General features: G+C 40.2%; 1 protein-coding gene across 8 annotated transcripts in view; it reads left to right on the top strand.

The window, feature by feature from the left end:
• The window catches only part of LOC133619531 (leukemia inhibitory factor receptor-like), a 91,550-nt gene that overhangs the window by 47,408 nt on the left and 28,597 nt on the right, over window positions 1-15,545 (top strand). For all 8 annotated transcript variants that reach the window (XR_009817432.1, XM_061980604.2, XM_061980603.1 and 5 more), the window contains 6 exons: window positions 4,727-4,906; window positions 8,720-8,821; window positions 8,900-9,061; window positions 14,442-14,570; window positions 14,664-14,757; window positions 14,836-14,902. Coding sequence is in view for 7 of the 8 variants with exons in the window: in XM_061980604.2 (XP_061836588.1) it covers window positions 4,727-4,906; window positions 8,720-8,821; window positions 8,900-9,061; window positions 14,442-14,570; window positions 14,664-14,757; window positions 14,836-14,902 (734 nt within the window). In the remaining variant the exon portion in view is untranslated. The remainder of the gene's footprint in view (window positions 1-4,726; window positions 4,907-8,719; window positions 8,822-8,899; window positions 9,062-14,441; window positions 14,571-14,663; window positions 14,758-14,835; window positions 14,903-15,545) is intronic.

Here is a 15,545-nt window from a genome sequence, read left to right as displayed (position 1 = left end):
ATTAACGTCCTCCCAGCGCGGTAACAACACACAACAACAGCAGTCACGTTTTTGTCTACAGTAAAGCAGTTCGTCTGCCGTAAACAGCAATGTTGTGACACTCTTAAACAGGACAATACTGCCATCTACTGTACATGCATATGTGACAATAACATCTAGGGCTTTTAGAGAGTGCAGTGCACAACTGCTATACTAAATATATATATATATATATATATATATATATATATATATATATATATATAAAATAAAATAAATATATATATATATATAGCTAGAATTCACTGAAAGTCAAGTATTTTATATATATATATATATATATATATATATATATATATATATATATATATATATATATGAAATACTTGAGTATATATATATATATATATATATATATATATATATATATATATATATATATATATATGTATGTGTGGGGAAAAAAATCACAAGACTATTTCATCTCTACAGGCCTGTTTCATGAGGGGGGGTACCCTCAATCATCAGGAGATTTTAATGGGAGCATTCACATACCATGGTTTATATAGGGCACAGAGTGGGTGGGTACAGGCTGGCCTAGGGGCGTGGTGATTGGCTCATATGTTACCTAGGAGGTGTTTCCATCTATGGCAGCATGCTGTGACAATTTCGCTGCGCTTGTTGAGGGATGACAGGTCTGGACGGTAAATAATAAACAGTTTCTCTTTCAAGCATAGGTTGCATCTTTTATTACCACTATTGTAAGGTGTGCTGGATGCAAGAATTTGCCATGTTATTGAATATTCAACATTATTGTCTTTGAGGTCCCAAATGTGTTTGCTGAGTTCTGTGGTATTTCGCAAGTTTTTGTTCCTGAAAGAAGCCTTGTGATTGTTCCATCTGGTTTTGAATTCTCCCTCGGTTAATCCTACATATGTGTCGGATGTGTTAATGTCCTTGCGTATTACCTTAGATTGGTAGACAACTGATGTTTGTAAGCACCCCCCGTTGAGGGGGCAATCAGGTTTCTTTCGACAGTTACAGTCTTTGTTGGTTTTGGAGTCGCTCTGTCTGGGGGCCGACGGCTCATTTGCAATTGTTTTGTTGTGGTTTGAGATGATTTGTCGTATATTGTTCATGCAGCTGTAGCTCAATTTAATGTTGTTCTTGTTGAATACTTTTCTTAGGGTGTTGTCTTTGGGAAAGTGTTTGTCAATCAGATTGAGGAATTTGTGTCCAATGTTAGTTGAGACGTTTTTGCTGTATGGGGGGTTGTACCAGATGATGTCGTTTCGTTTTCTGTTCTTTTTTGGCTGGTTTTCTGGCGTGGGTTCATAGGTGAGGGTGAAATTGTATCCGCTTTCATCAAGGGCTTTTTGGTATGGGGGGGTTGCTTGGTCAAATTCAGCTTTGCTAGATGACAGCATCGATAGCCTTTTATTGATTCCGATAGGTATTCTTTTCGTGGTGGTGGGTGGGTGGTTGCTGTCATGGTGCACGTATTGGAGTGTTGTGTTGGGTTTCGTGAATGGTTGGTAGCTGTTATTTCTCAGGTTGAAAGTGACATCAAGGAAGTTGACGGTTTGCTTGTTGGCTTATTGTCGCAGCATGCCGCCATAGACGGAAACACCTCCTAGGTAACACATGAGCCAATCACCACGCCCCTAGGCCAGCCTGTACCCACCCACTCTGTGCCCTATATAAACCATGGTATGTGAATGCTCCCATTAAAATCTCCTGATGATTGAGGGTACCCCCCCTCATGAAACAGGCCTGTAGAGATGAAATAGTCTTGTGATTTTTTTTCCCACACATACATATATTGCGCTCTACTCCAGTATCGAGCACTATTTTTTGGATAACCTTATTAAGACATATACTCCGCTCCAAATTGACATTTGTTGAGCACTGTACGACGATCAGAAATGGAAAAATTCAACATCGACAACTCCACGAAGAACATTCCCATACCCGTGCAGAATGACTACAAGCTAAGGCTCATAGAAAAGACGGAACACTTCCTAAGAAGGATGCGGTGGAAAGCACATTTTTTCCTCCACCCTGAAACAAAAGGAACGCAAAAGAAAACTTACGGATTCAAATCTACCAAGAACCCACCCACAGTTGAGGAACTAAAGGATTTTGAGAACGACATGCTCAAAATGATACAATCAGTCAAATTCAAGCCAATCCGCAACCCACTCCTCACCAAGCTGAAAAATGACAAGGAGCGCATCAAGAAAGTAAACAACCTCATCATAGCTGCCGATAAAACCACAAACTTCTACAGAATGGACATACCAGAACACCACACCTTACTGGACAGAAGCATCACCAAATCATACAAAAAAGCGCAACCCAACACCTTACAGAACATCCACCTGGAAAATAAAAGGATCGCGGCTGAACTGGACATTGAGGACAGGGTGGACGCCACAGCCAACAAGGAAGCCTTCATCACATTGAAGGACCACAAACCCAACTTCGCAAATAACCCAACATGCCAACTAATAAACCCAACTAAATCTGAAATAGGAAAAATCAGCAAAATAATCCTGGACAGAGTCAACACAAAAATCAAGGACAAAACACCACTCAACCAATGGAGAAATACAGCAGCAGTAATCAAATGGTTCAACAACATCCAAGACAAACAACAGCACAACTTTATCTCCTTTGATATCGAGGAATTTTACCCTTCCATCACGCAAGACCTACTGACTCAAGCACTAGACTTCGCCTCAGACTACGACTCAATCACAGGCAACGAAAGAAACATCATCATCCACGCAAAAAACTCCATTCTCATCCACAACAGTACACCATGGCAAAAAAAGAACAATGCAACATTTGACGTCACTATGGGAAGTTTTGACGGAGCAGAAAAGTGTGAACTCGTTGGGAGTTTCCTCCTCTCCCAGCTCGCTAGCCTCAATCTGAACCTCGATATTTACCGTGATGACGGACTGGCAGTGTGTCGCGCCTCGCCAAGGAGCAGCGAGAATACCAAGAAGCGCATATGCCAAATTTTCAAAGAGAACGGCCTACGGATCACGATTGAAGCCAACAAGCAAACCGTCAACTTCCTTGATGTCACTTTCAACCTGAGAAATAACAGCTACCAACCATTCACGAAACCCAACACAACACTCCAATACGTGCACCATGACAGCAACCACCCACCCACCACCACGAAAAGAATACCTACCGGAATCAATAAAAGGCTATCGATGCTGTCATCTAGCAAAGCTGAATTTGACCAAGCAACCCCCCCGTACCAAAAAGCCCTTGATGAAAGCGGATACAATTTCACCCTCACCTATGAACCCACGCCAGAAAACCAGCCAAAAAAGAACAGAAAACGAAACGTCATCATCTGGTACAACCCCCCATACAGCAAAAACGTCTCAACTAACATTGGACACAAATTCCTCAATCTGATTGACAAACACTTTCCCAAAGACAACACCCTAAGAAAAGTATTCAACAAGAACAACATTAAATTGAGCTACAGCTGCATGAACAATATACGACAAATCATCTCAAACCACAACAAAACAATTGCAAATGAGCCGTCGGCCCCCAGACAGAGCGACTCCAAAACCAACAAAGACTGTAACTGTCGAAAGAAACCTGATTGCCCCCTCAACGGGGGGTGCTTACAAACATCAGTTGTCTACCAATCTAAGGTAATACGCAAGGACATTAACACATCCGACACATATGTAGGATTAACCGAGGGAGAATTCAAAACCAGATGGAACAATCACAAGGCTTCTTTCAGGAACAAAAACTTGCGAAATACCACAGAACTCAGCAAACACATTTGGGACCTCAAAGACAATAATGTTGAATATTCAATAACATGGCAAATTCTTGCATCCAGCACACCTTACAATAGTGGTAATAAAAAATGCAACCTATGCTTGAAAGAGAAACTGTTTATTATTTACCGTCCAGACCTGTCATCCCTCAACAAGCGCAGCGAAATTGTCACAGCATGCCGCCATAGACGGAAACACCTCCTAGGTAACACATGAGCCAATCACCACGCCCCTAGGCCAGCCTGTACCCACCCACTCTGTGCCCTATATAAACCATGGTATGTGAATGCTCCCATTAAAATCTCCTGATGATTGAGGGTACCCCCCCTCATGAAACAGGCCTGTAGAGATGAAATAGTCTTGTGATTTTTTTTCCCACACATACATATATTGCGCTCTACTACGGTATCGAGCACTATTTTTTGGATAACCTTATTAAGACATATATATATATATATAAATATATATGAAATACTTGACTTGGTGAATTCTAGCTGTAAATATACTCCTCCCCTCTTAACCACGCCCCCAACCACGCCCCCGTAGACACAACATAAATCAATCAATCAATCAATCAAACCAATAAGCTATCTATCAAGAGTAAATACTTGCTTCAAGATGTCAAGAAAGAATATTTATTCACATTTAACTGAATTTAAACCTATTCGAAAGTATCAATCTAAAGTAAACATTGTTATTATCTTGTTTATTTAACATGAACACATCAGTGATGTTCAACATTTCAGTTCATTTTCAACTCTTCAGCATTCACACACATTTTCCTCACAACTGACCTTCTGCAGGTGTCTTTATTTATAACGCTATGGTTATCAATTGTCGATACTCTTGTACTGCAAGTAGTTAGGTTGGGAAAGTGGCCATAATGTTGCTGTCACCTTGTAACGTTAAATCTTCCCTTCCAGGCGGCGGTGTAATTAAATCTTCCAGGATACTCGGCAGTAATGGCGGGTTCAACCTATCCTGGTCTCCCAGTCCCTCAGCCAGCTGCGGTTTTATCGTTGACTGGCGTCCGTTTGTAGGGACATCTGGGGTGGACTGGCTCAGAGTCCCTCCCACTGAAACTAATGTCAATATACATTCAAGTGAGTTTATATTCATAATTTACCTTAAAACTGTTCATCTTACGTTTCTTTTTTATTCAATACAACTTGACATATGTGACTGAAGAGTTATCTTTTAATTTTGACATAGTGAATTTGCACATTGGGCCTAAAACTAAAAACTGTGTTATCTTTGACTGTATAATCTACAGCATGTATTGAACTCTTCTTTCAACTTACAAAAACAATGTTAAACATATGCAGTGTTACCTTGTTTATGTATGGTTCGTGTTTTGACAAAAAATGCGCCTAAATATTGCCCTGGTTTTCATTTAACTTCTCGTATGGCCAAACATTGCGCGTAACAAACTAGTCCGTATGCCAGTGTAACAGAGGTCATCTTGTTTATAAACCTCACTCCCTAATGCCTCAAATTACCCTTTTTGTCCAGATGTAATACATTTTACTAACAAGTTCTCCTGTTGTATTTGTTGGTCCTGAAAATGAATGTGGCAATAAATTCCCATAATATCAATTAGTTTTTGAAAAATCGTAACTAACCATACTTGGATTGTCCGCTTTCCATCGCCAGACTCTATATGCCCCCAACCCCTTTATGAACAGTGTGGAAAAAGGCATGTAAAATTACTATTTTGATTGCTTAATTCTATGTTTTTGTCCTCTTCTTTCATGACTACTTAATAACTGATATGGTTAACATTATAAGCAAAAAATAAATATACAAACGTAAAAAGATCGCCATTTTCAGACTTTCCTAATCTTCCTTCTCCACTTCCTTAGACACCATTACCTGTGTTTGCTCAAGCTCTTTCAGAATCTTGAGGAAAACATCAGTAGAAAAGGATGCAATACTTTATTTTTCTCTCATTTTTGAGCGCTGGGTCTGCACCTCTCTCTCCGATTTTCCTGCAGGTTTTGCAGGTCTTTATTTCCTCAAAAGTGGTCCTGATTTTCGGGATCACATTTGGCTGGAGTCTTTAAAATTGTTTCCATCCAAAATCCGAACAAAATCCTTCGTCTTTGAAGTCAGACAGATTAAAATGATCGCTGCAAGTTACACTCTTGCTTGGTCTGTATTTTGTGTGAGTCAATTTTACTGGAAAGGTCCATACTTTCCTTATATTCTGATCAATTGGAAATTTATGCAGGCTGACACCTTCTTTAGTTGTATTCCTACCACCCGTAACAATGCATCTGGCAGACATATTTGATCATTTCTTTAAATGCTGTGTGAACATATTGTGATTCGGGATGAAGATGCTACCAAAACAGATATTACGCAATATGAAATTGCCTCCAGTCTTCTGTAATTGATGTCAGTAGGTTGATGCAGGCCCGCCCATCTTTTTTAGGTCCAGAACTATGAAAAAGTGCCAATGATGTCAGCATTAGATGGGCACTTTAAGAGTTTGCGCTGGAAATAGAGTTGACCGCAGACTTTTAACTTGCAGTCTATAGGGCTGTCACATCATTTAAAGACAGTGGCGGGCTGTGGCGTTTCTCACCTATGTCCTACTTAGTCCGACTTCACCTCTCAAAATACCGTGATTTATGTCACCACATGGACATGGCTGGAGATACTATACAGAAACCCACTTGCACACTACTGCGCATTGAATCCCCTCAACAGTGTCGACAACTGTCTATTTTTCGGCGCACTTAGCATTCAATAAACCCGCTTCAGCAATTAAAACATATCTTACGTGGTACTGTCAAAATTAAAATAATTGTATAAAACAAATTAAACATGAAAAAATTAAGAAATAAAATATTTAGGACGGTATAGCTCGGTTGGTAGAGCGGCCGTGCCAGCAACTTGAGGGTTCCAGGTTTGATCCCCGCTTCCGCCATCCTAGTCACTGCCGTTGTGTCCTTGGGCAAGACGTTTACCCACCTTCTCCCAGTGCCACCCACACTGGTTTAAATGTAACTTAGATATTGGGTTTCACTATGTAAAGCGCTTTGAGTCACTACAGAAAAGCGCTATATAAATATAATTCACTTCACTTCACTTCCACTCACAATTTGTAGCACCCATCTGACGCCGTATAAGCCAGTGGTACCCCTCGTAGTCGTTTGATTCATGTGAAAGTGGCGGGCAAACCATTTCACCGCCGACGTTGTGCCAAAATGTGATTGCCGGCCAAAAATTGATTTCCTTCGCGGGAGCACGCACCGCTCGCTAAACCTGCATTGCTTGGCTTCGTCAGTCCACAGCAGATTATTACGTGTAAGACAAACACTTTATCTTTGTGGTTATTGTACCTGTGAGTTTTCTGTGGCTTTCTATGGCTCGTATGGCTCCGGTGCCACATCCTGTTTTCCCAACTTGTGATTGGATACTTGGGACTCCCAAGTGAGTATCCAATCACAGCCTCGTTAACATCAGACTACCTAGATAGCTTACTGTCAACAACTTGTGATCTGATTGGCTATCGCAACTGTCTATCAACTGTATGTGTTCTCACATTCAGCCGCTAACTGCTCCCGGTGAGTATCCAATCACAGGATGTGTACGGTAAATGTCACGTTCAACGTGAGGCCAGCTAGAAGGCCTTACTGACAACAATTCATGATCTGTTTGGCTATCGCAATTATCTATCAACTGTATGTACCCGTTCACTTACAGTGGACGGACACCTGCATTGTTGATTCTGAAGGCCCCTGGGAGATTTCGTACAGCACAGCAACACAAGCTAGCTGAATTCTGTGTGGATACAAACTCTAACCTAAAAACAACAGCACTGGAAGGAGCATAATATGACATGAAGAGAATTTGAATACTTTTAGATATTTAGGGAAAGCACATAAAAAATGTATTTTATCTTTAATTATGATCATAATGTCTGAGTATGTTATGTCTTGCTGGCCCTGACGGCACACCTTTGTTTAAAGACCTTTATGCCACTGTTTTTCAACCTTTTCTGAGCAAAGGCACAATTTTTTCATTGAAAAAATCTCGAGGCACATCACCAGCAGAAAACATTAAAAAATTAAACTTAGCAGCCGATATTGACAGTAAAAAGTTGTTTACGCAATTGTTGGATATGAATTCAAACCATAACCAACCATGCATCACTATAGCTCTTGTCTCAAAGTAGGTGTACTGTCACAACCTGTCACATCACGCCGTGACTTATTTGAAGTTTTTTAGTGTTTCCTTGTGTGTAGTGTTTTAGTTCTTGCCTTGCGCTCCCATTTTGTTGTTGATTGTCATGTCATGTACGGATGTATTTAGTGGATGCCATCTGCTGCTCCACACGCTGCAAGTCTTTGCTGTCGTCCAGCAATCTGTTTTTGTTTACTTTGCCGACAGTTCAGTTTTAGCTTCGTTTTGCGTAGCCATCCCTAAGCTTCAATGCCTTTTCTTAGCAGCACTTGCCTTTTGTTTATTTTTGGTTTAAGCATTCGATACCTTTTTACCTGCACACTGCTTCCCGCTGTCGTCTGCATATTGTGATCACAACAAACCATGTTCCCGATATCCACAAAGCAATTAGCTGATATAGAAGAGTATTACATTGTTACTCTGCCAATTTCTAGACAGCACAGACACTCAACAACGGCACATTATTTACGGATTATAATTACTGGTTTGCAAAAAATATTTTTAACCCAAATAGGTGAAACTACATAATCTCCCACAGCACACCAGACTGTATCTCGCGGCACAGTGGTAGAAAAACACTGCTCTATGCAGTGGAGGTCTGCACTTTGAATGAGAGTTGAAAGGTTGTCTACGTGATGTGACTTTATGCTACGCCATTTTAAACCTGGAGCGTGAATTCAACACGACATTGATGACACCCCTTGTCTTTGCCTCGTCTTCTCCAGAAAGCTTGGGCGAAGGCGTGAGATACTTGCTGTCAGTACATGCCTGCACACAAGGAGCTCCAGTGCTTCTGGAGAGAAGAGAAGGATACATCAAAGAGAAAAGTAGGCTACCGGTACATTTGTTGTCGGTGCATGTGTGGTAAAATACTGATTGACGCTTCCCTGCGTTATGTTTTCAAGTCATACCAGATGGTCTTTTCAAGCCGTTTACATGGACACAAAGGAATATGGATGTGGAGGTAACCTGGAACCGTGTATCTCTACAAGAGCAGCCTGCTTTCATACAAGGCTATGTTCTATATTGGGTGGACAACAACAACATTGTCATGAATATCAGTACAGGTAACGTGAAACTCATTTGTTTTTTGTGATGGACGCATTTTAATGATATTACTAGGGATCTGCTGTTCAGTTGTTGTGGTTGACTAAGGGAGATGACAACACAGACACCAGGGGGCGATGTAGCTCTAACATTTATTATATATATAGATCATATATATATATATATATATATATATATATATATATATATATATATATGTATATATATATATATATATATATATATATATATATATATATAATAATCAAACAATACTAAATATACTAACTAAGGAAATGGAGTGTGACAAAATCCATTGAGTGTGTATAGTGTAAGACTATGTGTGTAGATTAGCTGTTGAGTGTTACCGTAAATGTTGAACGAGAGACGAGGAAGTCCAGGGGAGAGAGAAGTCTACAGGTCCAAGTCCAAAGCGGGGTAAGTCAAGGATCGAGGGAGGCAGTCAGTCCAGAGGGAGATCCAGGGAAAAGTGAGACGCACAGCTCACTTTCAAGGCGACGGAGGATCACGCGGGGACGAAGGCAGATTGCTGAGGACGACAAGGAAGAACAATGAAACACGGAGGGGGAAACGTAGAGAGAGATAGAGCATTAAGCTGGGTATCGGCTTACGGTAAAGAAGACTATATTCCCGCCCGGGATTGCAGGTTGTGCAGGCTTAAGAAGACCAGGAAGATCATCACCGACAGGTGCGCTGATTTCAGATTGATTGCAGCCGGTGGAGTGACGCGTGCAGGAGTTGAGCGGCCGTGAGCGTGTCCCGAAGTGCGCTCTGCTGCGCTCATTGAGGAATGCGCATTGGCATGTGCCCGGGCCGTGACATCAGTATTTTTGTGAAAAAGTTTTTGATCGCCAATGCCGATTAATTCCTTTTACTGTCGATCACAAACACCGATCCTCGGTGTTGATATTGTATTTATTTTTAATTCGGACAGTGCGGCGCAGTTGGGAGAGTGGCCATTCCTGCTTCGATCCCCAGCTTCTACCAACCTAGTCACGTCCGTTGTGTCCTTGAGCAAGACACTTCACCCTTTCTCCTGATGGGTCGTAGTTAGGGCCTTGCATGGCAGCTCACGCCATCAGTGTGTGAATGTGTGTGTGAATGGGTGAATGTGGAAATAGTGTCAAAGTGCTTTGAGTACCTTGAAGGTAGATGAGCGCTATACAATTATAACGCATTTACCATTTATTTAATTCCCGTTTGACAAGCGCCTAGCAACTAAGTTTTGTGCTATGGAAATGTGGATTGGTCAGGCTGACTGTTTTAACGGATCAACCAGCTCCAGGCGCACGACACTCTCACCCTCCCCTCAATCGCCATCGCTCGCCCGCAACAGGGCACCAACAAGTCATATAGAGTTTTGGTTGCTCACAGAGCTGATGCAACATGCACCAAGCCAAGACAAAGAGCCACAAAAGCTAGGGGGCCAAAGGTGTAGCGTCACAACTTTGTTCAATGCCCACTACTTCTCCGCACACTAGTGTCAATCAGCTTCATTTTGGCCAATCAAATTTGTCTCTGAGCAGCACGTAAACACAACTAAACTGTCCAATGAAAACCTATATTTATATTACGTGTAGACGAAGCATGAACAGCAATGTATAACAATATATAACATAGGGTTGTACGGTATATCGGTATTAGTATAGTATATAGTGTCATGATCCGTGGTCCGGATCATGTTTAGTTTAGTTATGTTGTTAGTTTTGGACTCCCTCAGTTCCTGGTTGTGCACTTCCTTGTTTGAGTTTGTTACCATGGTTACGTATTATTTTCACCTGCCTCTGTTATTCGGGAAGCACACCTGTGCCTAATCAAGAGACACTATTTAAGCCTGCTTTTCTGTTCACTCGTCCTGGCTTCCATGTTTGCTGTATGCAACAGTCACGTTTGTTTATTCCTGGTCTTGATTCCTGATTCCGGTGCTAAGTAAGTTTTTGTTTTAGCTTCTCGTGCGAACGGCACGCTTTCCTTTTGTTTTGTTTTTGTCTGTTTGTATCCATTTACTATTTAAGTTAAATAAACCAAATCCTACCTGCACGCTTCCGTCCGGAGTGTCCGTGTTGCATCGGAAGAACGATCCCGCATAAATATGCGACCCCCACGTGACATATAGTATATATAGTATATTTATAGTATATAGTATAATACTAATGGATCATATTCGGTACGATACCGCCTCTAAAAAATGCTGGTCCCCCACCCCCCGGCCCTGGGTGAACGGACGCATTTTGGCTTAAAAACTAGCGATAAAGGTGAAGCTATAACACTGCAACGCCCTCATGAAGAGGTGCTTTAAGACATAGCTAGCTAAGTCCATCCGCAGTCTGCAGTGTTGTAGCTACTTCTAAATCAGTAATCTTCGCCTCCATGACGACAAATAAAGTAAGTTTCTTACAAGTATCATCCCTGCAGGACGAGGAATAGCTATTCATGCTTCACAACTCACCGTAGCTCACCGGAGTCACAATGTAAGCAAACGCCATTGGTGGATCTACACCTAACATCCACTGTAATAATAGCAAGTTATGTATTATGTTTATAAACTCAGGAAATACGTCCCTTGACACATGAGGACTTTGTATATGGCCGATGTATGATTCTGTAATGACTTGGTATCAGATTGATACCCAAATTTGTGGTGTCATCCAAAACTAATGTAAAGCATCCAAACAACAGAAGAATAAGTGATTATAACATTTTAACAGAAGTGTAGATAGAACATGTTAAAAGAGAAAGTAAGCAGATATTAACAGTAAATGAACAAGTAGATGAATCATTCATTTTCTACCACTTGGCCTTAATAATTTTGACAAAATAATAGAATGGAAAATGACACAATATGTTACTGCAAATGTCAGCAGCTAAATTAGGAAAATGTATTTGCTTACTTACTACTAAAAGACAAATTGTCTTTTATGTTCACTATTTTATTTAAGGACAAACTTGCAATAAGAATCATATGTTTAATGTACCGTAAGATTTTTTGTTAAAATAAAGCCAAGATTGCTATTTTTTGTGGTTTCTTTATTTAAAAAAGTATCGAAAAGTACCGAAAAGTATCAAAATACATTTTGGTACAGGTACCGGTACCAAAATATTGGTATTGGGACAACACTAATACAACAATTCTTTATTGCAATTGTCATTTACTTTCCATTCCTGTCTAAAGTATTTTGGGTAATGTAGTGTAGCTTTCAAAGACCCAAACTCTTGTATGAACATGCATTTTTTTAATTTATCTTGGCTATTTGGGCTCTTTGGAATCCAATGAGTATAAAAAACAAAAAAAGTTTAAACTTGCTATCTGAACTGTTGGATGTGTTTTTAGCCATCTTAAAATCTAACTTATTAACTTTATTCTTCTTCTGCCTCTCTTGGCAGTGTAATGTTTTCGTAAGTGGAAATGAGGGTCTTGTTGAAAAAAATGTTGTATTGTGGTCAACACAACCAAAAATGTGATGTCCACATATGTGGACGCCAGCAGGATAAAAACAATTAGCAACACACACGTATCCTCACTTACTAGTTTACATGTGTCTATTTTAACTTTATATAAAAAGGGTAGGGCAATGAAGATCATCTTCTCATTATCAATATTGAGCCAGTAAAGATGCAGCATTTACATAACCGAGATGTTAAAGTGTGATGATAATCTCTCATCGTCTATCATTTACTGGCAAAAATCACCGCTATGGCTCGCGCTCAACAGTTCACAAATGCTCTTAACTTGGGGTTAAATGTTTAGGGACATAAAATAATGTTTAGGACAGACAAACACTTTTCAAGTGTAAAACATACTGAGAGAATGTCAGCAACTTGTAGACGACAGAGCAAATAAAGAAGACTTTGATGTTATTTCTATCTTAGACAAACTTTACTTTACTTTAATTTACACAAGGGAAATTGTTCCACACAGTAGCTCAGTTACAAAGGATGGAAAGGATAAGGTTGGAAAGGATAATGCACACAAGGGCACAAAAAGGGGGCCAAAACAAAAGGTATAAAGTAGACTATAAATGTACCATAGTATCAATATAAAATATAACATATGTAATATTTCAATATTATATATACAGTATGTAATATATATACTGATATATTACCGGTATATATATAATATATTTTTTATATAATATATTTTTTTTGTAATTTGTAATTAAAAAAAATAATGATTCTGTAATTATAGTGAACTATTATTATTATTGGTTATAAGGAATTAAAACAGTACAATAACTGTGCAGTATAAAATGAGTAAAACATAAACACAGTTTTTGTTGTCGAATTTAAATCCTCTGCTTTTCTTTAAGACAGGGAAAACTTAAAACGTTGATCAGAAATTCCTAAACTCACAGTTTATATATATATATATATATATATATATATATATATATATATATATATATATATATATATATATCTCTTTTGCCGCAACTTTTAGTGGAGCGTTTTTTTAATATGGGTTATCAGAACAATTTTCATGTTATCAGATTTATCTGCGTGACGTCATAATTCCTTTTATCGGGCTGATAATTATCGTGTATTCCTACAATCAGATCAATGTGCAGTACAATTTCTCGTTATAAAAAAATCTACAGTTCTTTTGTATCCTGTATTTACTGTATGCATTTTATTTCCACGGTGGCACAGGGGTTAGTGCATGTGCCTCACAATACGAAGGTCCTGAGTAGTCCTGAGTTCAATCCCGGGCTCGGGATCTTTCTGTGTGGAGTTTACATGTTCTCCCTGTGACTGCGTGGGTTCCCTCCGGGTACTCCGGCTTCCTCCCACCACCAAAAAAAACATGCACCTGGGGATAGGTTGATTGGCAACACTAAATTGGCCCTAGTGTGTGAATGTGAGTGTGAATGTTGTCTGTCTATCTGTGTTGGCCCTGTGATGAGGTGGCGATTTGTCCAGGGTGTACCCCGCCTTCTGTCCGAATGCAGCTGAGATAGGCTCCAGCAACCCCCGCGACCCCGAAAGGGACAAGCGTTAGAAAATAGATGGATGGATTTTATTTCCTAAGGATGCAATTGGCACATATACTTACTATTTTTTAATAATAATGTGTAGTGTACAGTATGTTTTTTCGCAACTGTGGTCGTAGGGCTCCATCTCGTGGTACGCTAAATAATCACTTGATGAAAGAACAGTGTTTTACTTTTGTATATTCAAACACAGTGTTACTGTTCAAACTGAGTGCATATGTTACAGCGGCCATAAATATACTTGTTCAATAAAACCTATGCCTTGTTTTTAATGAACACTTAGGCCTACTTTGCTACTGCTTTTTAATGTTGGTAATTTTGGTGGTACTTGGTGAAAACAAGTTTAAGAAGCACTGTTTTTTCACATCAAACTGTCTCTTTGTTTCAGACAATCCTCAGGCCACCAGCCTGACGGCAAGAAACCTTCAAATAAGTTCGTACTCATTCACGCTGAAGGCAAGAACAGCTGTGGGAGAATGCGGGGCGACACATGTCACCGCCATCTTGAATTCACCGAGTAAGTTGCTTGGGGTAGAAATGTAGCTTCATGTAATTTCATTGAATGTAACTTGATCTAAAAGCAAATCACACACTCTTTGTCTTCCACCAGCTGATAACCTGATCAGCGCAATCTGTATCACCCTTGTTACTCTTTTGGTTTTCTTACTTCTCTTTGTGGTCTTTTGCTGCAGACACTGGGAATGGTGAGCAACACAACACATGCATCGTTCACATTTTGATGTGCCCCTTCTAACTGTTCTGTGCAATGTCACACTTTGTAGTATCAAACTGGAGCTCTACCCGCCAATCCCGAAGCCAGTGTTTAAGGAAAAGTGGATAGCATCACTGGTAAGCATTGTTTTCATTACTCCATTACACTCATGAATAGCAGTATAACTTGAAAGAGCAATTAGAAAAGAGAGACATTAGGTCAAAATAAACCCTCCACACCCGTGTACTGGGGGCAGTGAGGTTGCATATGTGTTGCTATTGTAATGGACCCGAGTGGTGGAATATTAAAATCTAATAAAAATGTTGCTTAAAACAAATATAAATATTAAGAACCCAATGTAGTGAGAGCAGCTGTTCATAATAAGGGAAGATGATTATGCTTGTTCACACTTTATTACAATACACATTAAACCGTCCAGTTGTCAATACTAAAAATACCAATTGGTAACCAATATTATGGTGAGGGTACAGCCGCGACAGGCGTAGTGGGTCAGCGTCCTGGCTCCACCCACTTCCACGGCGTCCTCCTGCACACAGAATTAAAACGGAGGCAGGCCACGGGGATAAAATCTTCTAAAACTACGGAGACGCTCTCCGGGCTGACGCCACACTTACACGCAAGGCAGGGTTTCCCCTGCCCCTGCTGTAGTTCCGCGTCAAAGTATTGGGTACGCCCACTCTCCTTGCCAGTCGCCGGTCACTCGCGGGGACCTACGTGGCCGTACACGTCCCGTCTCGCTCCGCCTCTTGGTCGCTCCCG

Source organism: Nerophis lumbriciformis, linkage group LG20 (genome assembly GCF_033978685.3).
Source record: "Nerophis lumbriciformis linkage group LG20, RoL_Nlum_v2.1, whole genome shotgun sequence".
Taxonomy (NCBI): Eukaryota; Metazoa; Chordata; class Actinopteri; order Syngnathiformes; family Syngnathidae; genus Nerophis; species Nerophis lumbriciformis.
Note: the sequence above shows the minus strand (reverse complement) of the source record. Positions and strands in the feature narration are given on the sequence as shown.